This window comes from Salarias fasciatus, chromosome 2, assembly GCF_902148845.1.
Source record: "Salarias fasciatus chromosome 2, fSalaFa1.1, whole genome shotgun sequence".
Taxonomy (NCBI): domain Eukaryota; kingdom Metazoa; phylum Chordata; class Actinopteri; order Blenniiformes; family Blenniidae; genus Salarias; species Salarias fasciatus.
This window is the reverse complement of record NC_043746.1, coordinates 19,618,285-19,636,841: the sequence shown is the minus strand read 5'-3', so window position 1 is coordinate 19,636,841 and position 18,557 is coordinate 19,618,285. Positions and strand designations below refer to the sequence as shown.

Genomic DNA, 18,557 nt, shown 5'->3' with positions numbered 1-18,557 from the left:
GAGAAGAGGCATCAGAGGACGAACAAACAATGACTCCAAAACAGACATTAAAACGCGACATATTCCACACAATATATTTTAAAGTGATTTATTTGATGTTCTACAGCTGCGTCTCTTCTGTATGCCTGTGGTTTATTCTCTGTTTCTCCGTATCTTTGTGTGTATGCATCACAGGTCGCCTGCATGCAGCTGATCAATGCCCTGGTCACCTCCCCTGATGACCTGGATTTCCGGATACATCTACGCAATGAATTTTTAAGATGTGGCCTCAAGAAGATCCTTCCCGTGAGTCTCAGAGACCATGATCGTGTTATTTCCATGTTATGAATCATACTTTGCTGCTAATTCTGTCGTGCTCATGTGGCCAAGATGTTGACTTTTTTTTTCAGTCTGTCAGAGAAATCAAGGTAAATCAGATTTTCAAAATGAAAATTGGACCAAAAACAAAAGCTTTGGAGTCACTCATCTATCGGACACTGTGTGTTTAATTACGTTAAACTGATACAAGTAAGAATAATTGTATTTGATTGTACTAGTAGTAGTGGAAGCTTGTGCCAAGTGTGATGGAGTGCTAACACCTCATCTCACAGGCGTCATTATTGGCAACCTTACACATCTTCACATGAGCCGAAGGCAAACAAGCTCCAACTCATCACTCAAGCTCTCATTTGTCGCAAGTGGGGTGAACATGTCACAGAGCCAGTTGTTAATAAGTCATCCCAGCTGCTCCTGTTGATTATTACTGTCATTACTTTAATTATCTTCAATTCTGCCCCCCGATATGGAAGACTCTCGGTGTACAGCCGTTTATGAATGCCACGTTTACCGCTTTTAATGCCGACACTCAAACCGACTCTCTTTCATCTAATTATGAGTTATGCTCAGGAGTCACTGTAGCTGTTGGCAAAGAAACCGTGAACTCTGCTAAACAGAAAGTACGATTTGTTTTGTTCTTAAAGTCCTTGATGCATGTATTTGGCTCTCCTCCTCTTCTCTCCCACAACCCTTTTTTTTTTTTTTCCCCTCTCGTGCCATTGTGCACCTCCGAACAAGTGTTGCTTGCAGAAGACAGATGGTGCGCCCAAAAAAACGGTGCGGGGTGATTGATACCTGCAGAAATTGGGTTACATTTGGCCCTGTCTCCGTCTGTAAACTCTGCTGCAGGTGATTCATAGAGAGGAGGTAAAGAGCAGCCCCAGTAGCCCCTTGTGGCTGGAACAGGTGTGCAGGAATGGGGACTGTCTGGAATACTTAGTGAGAAGGTTCAGGGCATCTCAGTTCCCTGTTTTCTGGACAGCTGGAACAAGGATACCAATATTCCGAGGCCACCGATTTTCCAAATAGATCTACTTAACAGTAATATATACCAGGGTGACAATATTATCCGGCGCAATGACTGCAGCCCTAAATTGTTACACACTGCATCCTGTTGGTGCTGTTTATCATAATTTACAGCGCGCTGTGAGATGACCTTTTGTGAAGTTGGAACACACTCTCAACCGTCTACTGTACATCTAACTCCTTGCAGGAGCTGAAAGAGACGGAGGAGCTCGACATCCAGCTGAGGGTATTCAATGAGAACAAGGAGGAGGACTCGATCGAACTCTCCCACCGCCTGGATGACATCCGCGCCGAGATGGAATATCCTTTTACTCCGCCTCCTCCTCCTCACGTGTGAATACAGATGAAGAGGGTCGCATAACTAGCAATGAAGGATGAGATGAGTGTATATTGTGGGTTCGGTGGAGCCTCGGCGGCTAAAGCCCCCTCGTGGCTTTGTTCATTAGAGAGGGATTAGAGGAGCCAGAGCACAATATATGGCTCCATCTCAAGCCAGGTGTACTAGGTAAATAACCCTGTCATCTTAACCCCTGACCCCTTAACTCTTCTTTTTATTTACTCCCTCCTCTCAAGCTCCTTTCCTCTTTCATTTTAGTCTCTCCACTGTTAGTATTGGATTAAAGAGGACTGCAGGCTCAAGAGGAGGGTATCAAACTGGCATATCCAATATAGTCTGACTATTTATCATGCAGTGCAGGAAATTGATAATTTCAAATGCCATATTTGGTGTGATATGGGTGAGTTTTATTCTGTCTAAGTATCGCCATTTCTTGTTTCTGTGAAGGTAAGTTTTGACCTCTAGTTCTCTGCGAATGTCCACTGAACTCCTGACATTCTGAGTGGAAGTTAATAAGGTGTAGAGTAATTTAATCCCAAGTTGGAAACTTCTTCAAGCATCCCAGGAAAAGAACCTTTTAATAATTCACCAAATCTTCTCCGGGGCTATGTATGAATGGCTGACATTGTGAACAGACAAACCAGACTTGTGACATTGTTATGCAGATGTTCATTCCCACAATCTTTTTCTTTCCGCCAAATCCCACAGTTCTTGTACAGGCACAAAGTGCCGCTGTTGAGTGACAGTTTCTGTTGACACGTGTAGCTGAGGAGGAGGAGGTCGTGAAGGGTTGTGGGTGTGTGTGTGTGTGTGTGTGTGTGTGTGTGTGTGTGTGTGTGTGTGTGTGTGTGTGTGTGTGTGTGTGTGTGTGTGAGGAAAGAAGATGGAAAGGGAAAGGGAGTTAAAAAAGAAAAAAAGGTGCACCTAGATTAATGATGTGCTTGAGCAGGTTCACCAATGAGAGGTCCCAATGTTTGTTTCCAAGGACAATGTGGTATTGATCTCCGAGGTATGAGCGAGATTCGAATGCCCAGGCTACTTTTTGTCTCTCGGCTTGCACAGCACACACCCCGGCATGCACACGCGCACGCACGCACTCGGAGCTATATGCATGACACCACGCAGATAATGCTCCTACTTCCTGAGCATTGCATATGTGCCTTGTTTCTCCCGGTAGGTTCATGAATATTAACCTGAAGTGGCTCATCTCCTCTGTGTCCGGCGCAGGTCCAGGTGCTGAGGAGGTGACTCCAGGCCCCTAATAAATATTAATGAGCTGTGGAATGGTGATTGATTGACCCCACCAGTGACTGGTCTACATCACACTCCACTGCCACTCATGTTTATTCATTATTTGGAGAGAGAGAGAGAGAGAGAGAGAGCGAGCGTCGAGAGCGAGACAGAAAGTGAGAAAGCGAGCGTGGAGTATAGCTGCCATTGAGTAGATTGGCATTTTACATTAGGTTTATGTCTGCAGTTTAGTGATAGATGAAGCTACTTGGATAGTTTCCCAGTGTGAGCTCCTTCTCGTGTCCTCTCAAATGCCGCTGTGGTGAGGCTATAATTGAATCTCACAGGATTGGTAATTCTCCCAGGCTTCATACTCTGCTAATGCAAGGGAGGGAAATGATACTTTAGAGGAGCCTGTATTCCCATCCCTGTTCCTCTAAAAATTTGATACGGGATAGGAGTTTAATTACAGGCATTGTTGAAATTAATAGGAAATGTGTCAAACAGTATTTAAATGAATCGATCCGCTTCAACTGCAGTGCCTCCAGATTGTTTCGTGTAGATGGTAGTAAGCGCAGCCACACCTCACGATTATAAATCAGCTCTTTGCATGCATGTGTTCCTGCTTTAATTTCTGTGCCACAAGCAGGGAGACGGGGACGGCGAACATATGGCGATATCGGGCTGCAAATGTCAATGGATGCCATTCCTGTCAGTGTTACTCTGTGTAAATATATTTACCGCCCATCAGCAGGATTCTATAGCGACCAGATTTTCAAGCTCCCAACAGCATAGTCTACTGTTTTCTGCGTGTTTGCACTCACCTGAAATGTTTATCTGCCGAGTGAACATCTCATTTTTTTTAAGCAAACAATTTAATCAGCACCATTCATTTTCCTCTGTTCTTCGCAGCAGAAAAATCTGCAATTTCACAACACAATTATATGTCTGAGAAACACAATGTGTAATGTTTTCTAAACTCACCTCTCCTTACAAATTAACTGCTTACGTCTTTCTGTGTACGATGCGCCGCTGTCTGTTCCAATAGGTACACTTTCTCTCTGAAGGTTTTGTCAGCTCTGCTTTTAAAAATGTGATAAAACTGTCAACATATTAAAAACCTCAAAAATGTTTTGCTATATTTAAACTTCTGTGATAATCAAAACCATTTTCTGGCAGAGGACTGTTGAACATAATGAAGGGCCAGAGAGTGTTGTTCATTCAGTGTTACTGATTGTTACTTAATTTCAGCATCAGATATTGAGTTTCTCCCTGAGTAAGAGACATCTCTAACCAATTCCTTTGGAAAGAAGTCGTCTCATGGTATAGGATGTTTATACACACAGAATAAAAAAGTAAGACAGTCTGATTTAACATCTGTTTTAGATGTCAAAGCCATCACTCCTTCCTCCCGGGGAAAGCAAACCCATGACACATAATCAATAGCTTTTGCAAATTTAATAAGTAGAATTTTTGCTCCTGAGTACATGTCAGCTTCAATCTGAGAGCTGAACCTCAGCCACGTTTCTGCCCCGTGAATGATTGGATCCCCATCACTTAACATTCAAACTGGCAAATTTTTCACATAATTAATTTCCTCTATCTTGAAAGGTGTGGAGTGACAGGTAAACCAGAGGGAGCGTTCTTCATCGCCAATCCCTCTCTCCTCAGCTCAGCTGTTTATACTGTTTTAGCTCCCCCGAGAGGGAAGGAATAAGAGGAATCACATCTCTGTTTGCTTTTGCAACGTGATACCTGTCAGAAAGCCCGGGCTGAAGTACCGGGGAAGAAAAAAAAAATACATATAATGAAAAAAGACGAGTAATAAAATTTGAGGTGTTTACAGGAGTTGAATGCACGTGAATAATGAACTCAAATTGGGTGTCTTCTCAAGAGATAAACCTCGAGTGCGGCGTTGAAGCAGAACTTCACAAACTGAACTGTGAAAAGTTGTTTTCCTTAACCTTGCTCTTGTACTGATATGGGCGAGGTGTACCATCTCCTGTCCAACATGGTGAGAGACACCGGCTCAGAGCCATACTTCCTGTCGATCCTCCAGCACCTATTGCTCATCAGGAATGACTATTACATCAGGTAAGTAAGTTTTGCGGTGCGTTTAGCAGTCAGCAGGCGGGCCCTGTATTGACTGTTGGCCTCATGTTGCTCTTTTCTTTTTAGCTTCTGACTTTTTGGTTTTTATTACATGAGATATGAAAAAGAAAGAACAGCTCGCACGTCAGCGTGAGGTTATTTGTTAGCCACTGAGTAGAGTTACTGGCCCCGTGGGTTCGTCTGTCTGTCTTTGCTTGGCCTACATGTCTTGAAATCCAGGTTGAATGTTTTTCATGTGAGAAAACAAAAAAAACAAACAAAAAATAAATACATTTAATCGCAAACTCAGTGCCTGTTATGGAAAACTTCTTGGCACAATTGACTGTCAAATATGACCCAAAACTGGTGCGCCAGGCGATCCAAATCGGCCCGTTGGAAGTGACATGCTGTGTTGAAATGATAAAAAAAAGGTTATACATCACATGGTAATGATTTCCTGCTTATGCAGTTTTAATATTATTAATCTCTGACAGCTTCAAGATCTCAATTTTCAGTTTTTATACCGTGGTGATGGACTATTTTTTTTTTTTCAGCTTGATCTGTGCCAAATAATTCTGTCACAACAGATTATTTGTCCTCATCAAAGTTCCTCTTTTCTCTCTTCCTTTAGGAACTGCCAAATGAATCTTATATAATTGCACATGCAGTTTTGCAAGGTGTCTTCTCAGTCTCGTGGGGCAAAGTGTTTAATCACATTTGGTAAAAGACATTTCAATCAAATCCATAGTGTTTTTCTTAAAAATATGCAAATATCAATAATCAGGTAACACTTGGATAAAGTTTGACCCTTTGCTTTGTGTTTAAGATCAGTACATACCAAGGATAGATTGATGTGTTTATTTTGTCTTGAAGTCCTGATGTTACAAATGGGCTTGGTTTATGTTGACATTTCCTCTCGTTTCCATTTATTCCATGCTTGAATTTCTTCTTAAATATGAAATGTTCTGGCAACAACCAACTTTGTCCTTTTACATTTCAAGAGAAAAAATTCTCTGTAATTAGCTTCAATCTACTTTCTTCTAACAACAGAACGTTGTTTTTTGTTGATCACACCTCCTTTGTTAACGAAAAGAAAAGAAAAAGCTGTGAAAAAACCAGGTTCAAGTTGGGAAGGGGAGAAAAAAAAAATCTGTAGCTGTTCTGCTTAATTGTGAAGTTGCAGTTCTGCACTGAGAATTGATGCGTTTGACCTTTTGCAGTTTTGAGTTTGCTGAGCTTGAAGTAAAGATGGGAGTTAAAGAACGTTAAAAAAGGACGCCTCGTTACTTCATCCTGTATGGAAGAAGAGCCTGGCCGACCTCTGCCACACCCTTCATTAGATGCACAGTAGCCGTGCAGTATATCACGCTCCGCAATGCCGTGCTGCAGACTGGAAATAGCTTGCAGCCGCAATTAGTCGGCAGCACTAGAATGCCGATTAGCAGGCATGCTGTTGTTTTTGTAATATTTTTTTTTCACGTTTAAAATAACTGGTCAAAAAAAGTGATGTTTTGTTATTTAGAGTTATTAATGGTTTTTAAATTGAGGAGTTTGCGCTCCATCATTGTGTGTCAGTGACTGCGATGGCAGGTCGCCACCCATCTGAATGGACTGACAATGATGAATCTGCTACTTTTGTCACAGGCCTTTTTTTTTTTTTTTTTGAGGAAATAAAACTCTAAAAAGAAAGTTTGAAGATGAACGTAGGATGAGAGGGAGAAGATGAATTTACCATAGACAAGTTGCTGTTCCCTCGGAGTTATGAATTATGCATTCTTCATCTATACAGAGGAAGTGAGAAATAGAATTCGCATTAACCATCTCGTATTGCCATGTCCACCTCTGCTCTAGTGTCCATGTCCGCCTCTATAAGCCAGGAATGAGAAGGGATCAGTACCAATTCTCAAAAAAAAAAAAGAAAAGACGGATGGTATTTTTAAAAATATCTTGCATTTTTTTTTTGGCCACCTTCGTAGCAAATGCAAAGAGTATCTGGCACCTATGTACCTCCAAACATTAACACTAGAGGAACGTGATGACTGAGGCATTTTATTTTCCGTATATCACTGCTGTGGATTCGGGATGATGGAAGATGCAGTTCTACAGTGCATGCAGCTATTTCCAATAGATACTACTACTACGTCCCCCCCGACACACACACACCTTTGCCAGCCTTTCAGGCTGCACTTAAAAGTGGGTGATGTGCAATCATACAGCACAGATACAGCATTTCCACGAGATGAAACAAAAACAACGTGGGAGGTCGGGCAGCATTGTGTGGTTCCAGTTCAAATCATTTAATGCTGGCAGTCTTCGCTGAGGTAGTGCTGCGTGAAGGTTTGGCTTCGCGATCAAAGGAATGCATGTGTACTCATTATTTCCTATCTGAAGTATGAGACCAACTTGTTGTTGCCATTGTATTTGCTTGAAATGTCTCGGCACCTTGATGTGTTTGTTGGATAACAATATTAAATGCTAATTCATTAAATATTATAACTGCTTTTCTAATAATAAGACAATTTGTGGCGGGTAACTGCACTGTCTACTGTAATTCATCCTTACGCGTTATTTGTTTCTCAACCCTCCGGGGCTTGGTTTATTTTTGATAATTAATCTCTCACTGCAAGCCTAATGAATGGGAGCACATCAAACCCACCCAGTAAATATAGAGCAGATCTGCTCTTTTGGAGCCGGGTGATATGGGGATTACACTGGTTATGTGGAGCAGAGCTGGATCAAGTGGCTGGGGCTGCGCCGCGCTGCAAGCTATCACTGGAAGAAATGAAGGTGCCAGAGTAAAAAAGAAGAGGTGGGGAATGATACGGGGGACATATGCTGGCTTCTGGAGCCCAGCCCTGCCCACTGTGGAGGGACCTGACAGTTCTGGGTCACTCTCTCCGTCTCCCGTTATCTCCCGCCCGGCCCATATCTGTTTGGTGGCGTCGGAGGATGGAGGATGGAGGACGGAGGACGGAGGGAAAATAGGGCGGCTTATTGAGATAATAACGTGGTGTACATCGGTGACAGTTGTAAGCCGAGTGCCACAGTGCTTAAGCCACGCAGGGCGATGTGCGAGCTCTCAGCAGCTCGTTCCAGTCGTGAGTGGGCGAATCCACCAGCTCAGGCTTAATGTATGGCATTTCATGCTTTCAAAACACAGCACCTAAATGCTGATATATTCCTATTTGCTTTGGCTCAGAATGTCTTTGCTCTTTCATTTTTTTTTTTTTTTTTTTCCTGTTTTGTTCCTAACATTTTATGGTCTGTCCACCCACAAGGTACGATCAGTATGTAGCCTTTTGAATTTTAAAAGCAATAGTTAAAGTCTCAGAAATAAACTTTTTTTCCCCTTCAAGTGTTTGAGCTGTGCAAGACCAATCTTCATCATGCGTCCATGTTTTTCCCTCTCGTACATGCTCGAACTATGTGCTTTTTTTTAAATTTATTTATTTATTTTAGGTCTTTCAGAGCAGAATTCACCCACCTGGCAACAGACACTTTGTTCACAGTTCTGCCTGCCAAAATCAGTTACTGCATTTTAGCAATGTTAATGTTCCCCTCAATGCTTTCACGCAGAGTCATCAGACGGCTGTGCTTTGATCCGACTCTGAGCTCCTTATCTGGATCAAAGTTGTCATAAAATCTCAGGCTTTCGGGCATCTTCTGATATTCATTTATTCGTCAGATAAACCAAGTGGACAATCTCGAGTAGCTTAAAAAAAAAATCTCTCAGTAAAGGGGTTTATAGGATACTGCTACTCTCAAATCTTACATTTTACAGTGTTAAATCAGTATTATGATTCCCCCACCTTTTAGTAAAAATTAGACAATTAGTTTCGCATACCCACAGTCTCAAATGATATTTTTCCATATTTTTATTTCCAGACCAATTTGTGAGCATCATTAGTAGTCTTTACAGAAATTAATTTTAAAAAAAAAAAGGTGGGGGGGGAGCATCTGTTTCTGTTGTGGGTTTAAACTTCTGGTTAACATCAGCTCAGGAGATAATTATTTCCTGGTGTGGAGCTCGGCTTAAGCTGGCATTGTATTTGCTAAATGTCACTTGCAATTAAAGTTGATAATGTTACAGACAAAAGGTCACATCCAAACCTGTGTGGTGGTGGAATTGGACTTTGGGGCTGATTCGCAGACCCGGCTCCACGACGGCCGAGCACTCAGTCACACTTCTAACTGGCTGACATGTTTTCCCGGTCATTGTGCTTTCAATTACACACATTACACTGATTAGATTTACATTTCAGTTTTTATGGTGGCTCTAATTGGCAGAGATGATTGCAAATTATGCAAGAGGGCAAGCGTAGCCTTGACTACCGTCAGTCACCTTGAAGCGGACGGACTAAGACACACTCGGGCTGTGTGTACCCATTAGTCTGCTAATTTCACGACGGGGGTGATGCAGGTGATCAAACTTAATGGGGTGCCTATTTTCTGCGGCGGCACCCTTTTTGACATGGCATTTTGTGACCTCTAGCTTGGATAAGAGAATCATTTGTGCTTAATTAGCCTTGTAGGGTTTGTGTCACTCACACCTTCCTGTGGCTTGTCTGATTTCTCCGCTTTGTTTCCCGACCTCAAGGCCTCAGTACTACAAGGTGATCGAGGAATGCGTGTCTCAGGTGGTCCTGCACCGCAATGGCATGGACCCGGACTTTGGCTACAGCAGACGATTAGACGTGGATTTCACCCAGCTGATCGGTAACTATTTCATCTGTTTTCATTTCACACGCTTGTCTGAAATCAGAGATGAGGGTCTATTTATGCAATGAATGATTACATCATTTAATATTTAGTTTTTCCTCGATTAGTTAAATGTTTCTGGAGGTGATGTCTTTGTCATTTTCCTCTCAAATCCCCCCAGAGATCCCCCTGTGTAACGTGCCATCTAATTATTAATGATTCATGGATGTCATTTGGTTTGACGAATTCAGATACATTTGCCGTGTTTGAGAGAAAACACAATACTATATTGTATTATTTGCAATACTTTTTCTCTTTGGGAATATTTCCTTATACAAACCCATAAAATATAACTCAAAAAAATAACACCACTTTGTGTCTCACTAACAGATCTCTGACTTGCCAACAAATAGTCATTAAAAGTTTTGAAAGCTATTGACAGCAGTGATAAAGTTCCTTCACTCCCACCACTGACACTTTGTTTGCTATTAAAGTAAACCGTTTTATTGCCTTTTGTCACTTTTCCATTTGTGTACAGATTTCAACTTTTATATTTATCTTCTACTTGTGTTTGCATTAAACCTCATCAGGGATAATGTATTACATACTGTGTGATTTCAGCCATTTATGCTTAATGTTCCACGTGCTTTGGTCCAAAATTAGCAAATTTATTTTAACTAATTACAATAATTAAATGCAGCACACTGGAATAAAGACCTGACTTTGTGCTTTTGGTCTTACAATTTTTTTTTGTCAACATTTTTAATATTCTTCAGTTTTTAAAACAGGGTTCTGTTGTAACGGAGTCTCACTCAGGAGGCCAGCAGTGCAGCACAATGTCTCCGAAGCTTGTTTTGACTGTGGATGTCTTTATCTTGTAGATCAGTGTGTGGATAAAGCCAAAGTGGAGGAGAGTGAGCAGAAGGCTGTGGAGTACTCCAAAAAGGTGAGGCATTAATCACTCCAGCAGCCCCCCTTGGTTGGCCGGCGCCCATCAGGAAAGTTTTTTCTTCCTCAGAGCTCCCAGACAAGCTATTGATTTTCCATGCCCTGATCAATACCTGGCTGTGACGCTACATGATCCGTATCAGCATTACAAGAATCGATGCCGATGTTCTGATGTATACTTATTTGTGCACAGTGCCGGGGTGCAGTTAAGTTATTTAGACTCAGTTGTTTATTTATTTATTTCTTCATTCATTCATCCAAACATTTGATTCATTTAGTCAAATGTTCATGTGATTAGTCCATACACTTTTTAGTGTTTACGTAATCAACCAACTTTATTTGTGCAGTTCATCTCATCCATCGTTGATACCGCTTTATCTAACTTGTTGCGGTTGCTCGAGCTGCTCCCGGCAGAATATGGATGAATGCAGGATTCACCCTGGACCAGCGGGCACTCAGGCGGACTGGTGACCGGTCGCGTACGTCCCCCCTGCCTTCTCGCATTTTGATCTGGTAGCGACTCCAGCGCACCGCATCCTTGAGCTGGATAAAGCAGTATAGAAGGAGATGAATGGACGTCTTCTTTCTATTGTAAAAGGAGAGTCCGTTTCTCCATTTCATGAATCTATTTAATAATTTTCAGCCTGTTGTTGAAACAGGGTCACTTTGAAGCCAGTTATGTGTGATTGCCTCTCTCTTTTTTTTTTGGCAACTATAGTTAAGGCTTCAAGGAGGTTTTTGTCATTTTCTGTCTGGCAGGTCAGTCACAGGCAGTGATTTCACATGCATAGAGGACATGTTCCCCCAGAATATCCTGTATGATTTTCCAAATGCTTTCTCAAAATGTTTGAATTCTTTAGCAGCTCTGAAAATGGTGGTGGTGGCCTGACTCATTCTCCGCACCACTCCTCTGATATCTGTGATATCTTGAGGCTAAGTCCCTGTTTTTTCCTTCAGCAGACAGCTTCTTCATGTATTTTGATTTTGAAGTTCAGATATTTTAAGCTCCACTTTTATGGGCCTACCACTTTTTTTTTTTTTTTAAATTAGAATCCATTAACCCCCTTGATTGACTCAACGGATTACAGCTTTACTCATATGCGAGAAATAAAGTTTCCGGTTTCACCCCCCCTGCATTTTATTTCCAACTCTGAAACGTATGTGACGAAGTCTCATTACGGCTGCCTGACAGCGCCACTGGGGGTCCCCGGGATGCTTTTTTTTTTTTTTTTCTTAAGAAGCGCGTCCCATCGCTCCACCATGCACCCTGCTGGGCCAGTGAAATCATTGTGGTGACATGGCTTGGTTTCTGCAAAGGTTAGATCCATCAACATACATGAAAGCCAGGCCTGAAACAAAGACAAAGGACAACAGGGCTCTGGGGCTACAAACGCTATGAATAGAAATCGGCCGGAGCGTCTATGACGGCGTGTTTTGTTGTCTGTTGATGTGCCCCGTGGCCAATCTCAGGAGACACCCTGCCGCTCACCGACCTGTGCGTGCGTGTTTACATCTGTGTACACGTGTTTGTTATCTGCACAAAGGCATACTTATATCTTTTGTTTTTAACAGTTTGATGAGGAGTTCAGCGCTCGGCAGGAGGCTCAGGCCGAGTCTCAAAAGAAGGAAGAGAAAATCAAAGAGTTGGAGGGGAAGATCCAGGCTCTGGAGTCCCAGGTAAATCCATAAAGACAAATCCCACTTCACTTCCGAGAAAAGCTGCGTCCCCGGAGATCTTTGTTTTGTGTGTTTCCCCCGAAAAAAAGCAGGAAAACCGAGTTCGGTAACATCTAAAGCCACTTCCAGGGAACTTTTAATCATCTTAATTGGAGATGTTCTTAAAAAAAAAGAAAACCACAAAAAAAACACCATCAGCCATCCAAATAAAACATTTTGTCTCAAAGTTATTTCCTGCAGAAGAAATGGCGCCGCTCGAAAAAATGTTCGATTTGGTCAGGACGATTCCTTTCCACCCCACTTACAGATGTGAAGTTGCTGTAAGTGGGAGTTATCATCCATGCAAGAACATTTGATTTAATAAAGGGTCAATCTCCTTCTTAAGTTGTAGCTCTTTATGTGGGCAAATTGCTCTATTGAAGCTTTTCCTATGAAATTCTATCATCACAGAGATGGATTGCATTTCTTTTCCTGGCCTCCAAATCATTTCTTCCCAGGCAAAACCCTCCATTTTGAGCACAGAAAATGACTGCTATTTCCCCCTTAACCCAATTTCAAACACTTTAGCACTACCTTGGGACAAAAGGGCAGTTTGCCTCCCCGCATAGGGGAATTTAATAGAAGCCAGCATTGAAAGATGGTGTAGCTACATCCGCATCAGAAATGGCTTTTTCCTTCAAACATTCATCTCTTGTTGTTGGTGTTGGCACCTCTGATAAAGTGCGGCCGCATATGTGGTCCAAGAATAACAGCGAGTTTTCACAGTCGCAACGTGCACTTTCTTAAGTACTTTAGAAATTGTTCTTTGGTCCACAACTGCTGCTTTGTTGCTCGAGCTTTGGCTGCTGTCCCGGCCAGCGCGACTCGACTTTCTTTCTCTGTGGAACTTTTGTGCAAAAGTGTCCCTCCGTCACATCATATGGCCGCACGCTGTGTCACCAATTGTTACCCGTATGCAAACCCCAACCGCTGCCCCCATTCATTCACCGTTGGGCAACTTACCCCACACCCATTTTAATGAAACCATCCAGACCCAAAGCTCCTCTCCACCCGCTTCATCTGCTCCGACGGCGTTTTCTTCCCTTCCGCTCTGTCTTTCTTTGGATCGGGTTTTGTTACCTTTGCGTGGCCTCTTCCCCGTGTCGGAGCTTTTTATGTTGCTTTTCCAAGTGTTTTTTTTTTTTTTTTTTCCTCAACACACCATCCCCTCCCCTGGCAGGACGGTGTCTTTTGAAGACTGACTGAATGCGGTGCATTAACAGGTAGTGTAGAGGAGAGGAGCCCTGGAGAGTCAAACCTTCTCTTCCTCTGTTTGTCTGAATGCTCCTTCAAAGAGTAGTTACTGCTGGAGAGCCGCACATCAGCAGACATTAGCCTCAGCAGGGAAACGCGTAATTTGTTTGGCTGAAACTTGAATGAATGAGGCCATGTGGACTTTAGACTGTCCTGATGCATCAAAACTTAAATATACTATAGCTTTTCTACAGCAGGGGGAAGATGGGACTATTGAGCATTAATGAACTTAATTCTGAATGCAGATCTATTTTAATATATTCAGGATAATTTCCACTGTGGCTCTAATTTAATTTGAGTGACGATGATTTAACTAGAATTCGTACCGTTTATTGAAATCTTTTAAAACGGGCAGAGTGGAGCCCGGTGTTCACATATATGCACAAAAAACAACGGCGTCATCCTTTCAGACAGCCGGGATGCTGCTACTCGAGGAAGACAAGGCTGTGAGAGTGTGTTTTGCAACCTATTCTGCGTCTGACACGGCGCTGCAGAAAAGCCATTAACTGTGAGAGCGCGGAACCTTTAAATCGGTGTGAGGACACGCATTCAGTTTGTCCATCAAAGCAGCTTTTGCGATCACTGCCGATTTGCTGAATATGAATGAAGTGGGAGCGAACCCTAACCTTTCATCTCCTGTGCTGAAATGCTGTCAGATATTAAAACACATGCATGCCCCAGTCGCTTCTCTTCACCTTGTTTGTGAACCAACACATTTAATGAGAGTCTTTCTCTGGGAACTTTGGCATTGTAACAAGCAGCCCTGTTTGATGTGTCTGTTTGATTATCTCCCAATTGAGTTGAGTGGAGGTTCTGCTTGTAAACATCAACAAAGGACATCGAAATCACAACAAAGTGGAACTCATCCACCCTTCCCCAAACCTTCGCTCGCAACCATTCAGGGGAAAAAGGGAAACTATTCATTGAATTGGCTCTGGATGTGATGAATAATGTAGCACTGCAGAGCTACACTGGAACACTCTGCGCCATTGCATTAATAGGTTTTAACAACCTGGCGGTCTTGTAGCTGACCCAGCATAGCCCCCAGAGGAGCTGGAGGTGTAGTCGACCACTTTCTCTGTCTTTTACTGCCAGACTTCCTTCCACTCTTACTGATTATCGAATTTGACTCAACTGATAATGACAGCAGACCTCACCGTGGAGCAACTTTCCGTTTTTCTCTGAGGTTTTTCGCCATGTGCAGACAGTTTGGAGATAAAGTCAGTCTGACTATTAATTGTGCCACACGTGCATCCACGCATAACGGGTTTTGGCTCAGCCTTCTGCTTAAAATGGCATGTTCTTCAAAACTTATACATCTCAGAGTTTTGAACTTTGAATCCCTAAAGATGAAGTTTAAAATAAAATCTCTCTTTGATTTAAATATTGCACTTTGCTGCCATTTTCTAGGAGTCCCGCAAAGTAAAAGTTCTTTTTAAGCCACCCAACTGAAGGTCTCCATCTCCTTTTCCATTACACACATTAAATATTTAGCTCTCTACAGTTCATGGTAAGAGGTTTTCTGTAGGAAGGACTCCATAAAAATATTACTTTTCAGTTGCCGTGGAATATGTTCCCATCTTCTTTCTTTTGGCACAGGTTGCGCAGAGTGAAGTATCAAAGCAAAATGGGTACATTTCTAAAACAAAGACTGCACAGTGAAATCAATGCCCATCACACATCTAAGAGTGTTGAGCTGAAATGTATTCTGCAGTGCCGGAAAGAGGGAAAAAAAAATGGCTGAAGCATTTTTGAAGGTGCACCAACTGTCAGCGACGCTGCGCCTTGTTCTTTTCATGCAGCCATTGCTCTACACCGATGTTCTTTTGAAGATTGATTACATCTTGTTTTAGGTCTAAAGTACAGTACACTCTGCCTCTTTGCACATCTAATGGCTCATTCAGAGAAGAGGAATCTCACGCTGGACCGCCGTCATCTGTCATTAAGTCTGTTTTTTTTCGGAGTTTACTGTGTTTGGTGTGAGTACTGTACGTGTTCTGGTGTTACTAGTGTTCTTCTTCTGACTATCTAACACACCCCCATTTGTGCCTCTTTGTTGCCCTCTTTTTCTGCTGTGATGTGTGTGTTTTTCCATGGTGTGAATCTGGTATGTGTGTGTGTTTGTGTGTTTGGTGTCTGCACAGTTAACTATTGAAAAAGAAAGGCTCAAAGAGGCTCAGAGACTCATCAGGGAATCTGAAGCCAAGGTGGGTGTCCCATTTGCATGTTCGGCCCTCCATAGAATCTCCCATTCAATCACCTACAAATCCAAGTACGCAGAAAGTGAAATGGATTATCCCACGTGATTATTTGACGATCTGATTTGTCTTTTTCTGCATGTCGCCGTCACACCATGCGATGTTCAGAATCACTTAATCCATTTGATACTTGTGATGTGTCTCTATTGTTAAGCTGGAAGCAACACCTTGAACTCAAACACTGTGTTTATTTAATATATCTGATGAGTCACACATGATGGGAAGCTGTTCCCTTTGAGACTGTGAGTCCACGGAAACAAATAACATATTTGGAAATTTATTAAGGGCCTTTGATGAGGCGAAAGAATATAACAGTTGGGAGCCGTGGTAATTTTTGCAGCTGTTTGACTGTTTAACCACACTTATTACCAACCTGTTTAATGCAATTTTCATAAGTAAACCTCCGTGATTGAATTTTTCTATCAGAAATGAGATTTGGGGCAAAGATTTAATCACATCAGAGTTAATTGCCTGCCACGCTGACCTCCCCATTGAGTCCAGAAGAGTATGAATCCAAATTGGACGGGTTACATTTTGTATTAGGCTTGTTGTCTTCTTTGCACAGTGATCCAGATGGGCTCCACTGATGCAACACTCGTCAGGAGGTATCACCATCAAAACACGCTGAATAAAAAACACATTAAAACCAGACTACTTGACATGCACTAGAAATACACACGTCAAGAAAATAATTAACTACGGGGTGTTCCTATAAGCTTAATAAACATAAATTATAAATCATCTGATCGACTTTTCAACATGATTTAGCTTTTCTATATAACACACTTTTTTTTTAATCATTGCTTTGTGATTACAGTACATAAACCTCCATGCTGATGTTTCCCCTTTTGAATTTTCTAATAAGAACGCCGTTGTGATTTAAGGCAAAAATCCACAAGTGTTCAGAAAACTGTCCAACGTTGCTGGTGTGTTTGTTTTCATATCTGAGGAGGAAGAGATGCCAGTGGCAGTGGTATTGGATCCCAGGAGTCGTATGCAATGCTGGGCTTGTTATTATAGGGTGGATCTGAGCGAGGTGGATGGAGGGATGCGGACTCAGAGGACCCCTCAGTATGGAAACAACCACGCTCTAATTTAGCAGCTAATTTGCTTCCGTTCGCTCATATTAATCTTGAAAGAGAAAACGGGCCACGGTGGACTTGAGATTGACAGACATGTAATCATTGGATGTGGATTTTTCGTTTTCTTTTTCTTTTTTTTTTTTTTTTTCTAAAGGGCTCTGGGCAATCTGCGTAAGAAGCTCCTCTGCACAACACCTTTTTAATTTTAGCCCTAATAAACAAATCCACCACTGTCATTATGTAATGAAACACTGCGTAATGTCTTTAAATATGAAGCCAATTACATTTTTTTTTTTTACCCACACGATCAAGTAGCCGGGCGAAATGCAAATCGTGGGGAATTGGTTTTTGGAAATGAGAAGTGCTGGCGGAAACGCGACTTGGTCAGAGCCAGCAGCGTCTAATCAGCTCAGAAGATCAAACCCCTGTCTGAGTGAGGGTGTCCATAATTGTGGTATTTGCATAACTTTTTTCTTTAAAAACAGTCCCCCCCCCCCCAGATTGTCACCACCCACCTGTGTACATCATCTGTGTGATAGTGCCAGGATGTCACAGGACTGAGAGATCCAGCCTTATCAGTCTCGGGGCATAATTACAATTCTGTCAGCTGATTAATAGCGGTGCGGTCGTGAGAGCACATTCTGGAAACTTGTCATTTACAGTGTGTACACACTACATATCCATTAAGACTAATCAGCAGAATGGATCAGCATGTTTTTTTTTATCCTAACCCAGGTTCTTCAAATCAAGCAAAATTTTGGTTTTCTATATTCTCAGCAGATAAAATGGTCAGCTAATTATTCCAAGTAGAACATAAAAGTATGAATACCGAAATTTGAAGTGACCTGATGGCAAAATAAACAGTTTATAAACCTGCCTTAAACCTCAACTCTCATGAATACAGTAAATGAGTGTTATGTATTGCAGAGCGTGCTGCATCTTCACACCACCGCATATAAAATTGCTTTTGGAAGTCATTGCTTTTTTATAATCACCCAGAGTGTTCTGTTTCACATAATTATAATTTAGTTTTGGCTCTCAAGTTCACCTCCCTGATCTTTTGTTAAGTATATGGAGAAAGTTGCTCAAGGACTTGCTTTCATAAACTGCTCGGTAAATTGGGAAAATGCACCATGATTTCATTAAATGGATGGAAGATAAACGTCGATTTAGTTTTTATTACTATTATTTAAAAATATTTCGTATGGCAGTTTCTTTTTAAACAAACAAGGTTTTTAGTTGGCCATGTACTTACTGTAAAGGAAGTCTAATAAGCTTCTCTTTGATGAAGAGGATGAGTCACAGAAGGTCATTGTGGAACTGCTAAGTTTACGTTTTAACTTAAAACTGTCTTCATTGTCTTTGTTGATAAAGTTCGTCGCTTTAAAGGTGTCGAGACCCTTATATTAACATCGATGGCAGGTTCTTTTCTAAGTTTTAGACTCCACAGAGCATACATGTTTGTAAACACACTCAGGCACACGGAGCTAGCCGGAGCTTTCCTCCCACTGTGGGTTCAGTTGCGGCCTCCTCACAGTCTTGGTGTTTTCTTAGGAATCACCAGTTTTGGGTTTCATTCGAGGCTGATCAGCTCTTCACTTC

General features: G+C 41.9%; 1 protein-coding gene across 5 annotated transcripts in view; it reads left to right on the top strand.

The window, feature by feature from the left end:
- diaph2 (diaphanous-related formin 2) overlaps positions 1 to 18,557 on the top strand; it is a 372,939-nt gene that overhangs the window by 124,602 nt on the left and 229,780 nt on the right. For all 5 annotated transcript variants that reach the window (XM_030103500.1, XM_030103494.1, XM_030103505.1 and 2 more), the window contains 6 exons: positions 175 to 285; positions 1,529 to 1,641; positions 4,886 to 5,002; positions 9,597 to 9,715; positions 10,579 to 10,643; positions 12,218 to 12,322. In XM_030103500.1, the coding sequence (XP_029959360.1) occupies positions 175 to 285; positions 1,529 to 1,641; positions 4,886 to 5,002; positions 9,597 to 9,715; positions 10,579 to 10,643; positions 12,218 to 12,322 (630 nt within the window). The remainder of the gene's footprint in view (positions 1 to 174; positions 286 to 1,528; positions 1,642 to 4,885; positions 5,003 to 9,596; positions 9,716 to 10,578; positions 10,644 to 12,217; positions 12,323 to 18,557) is intronic.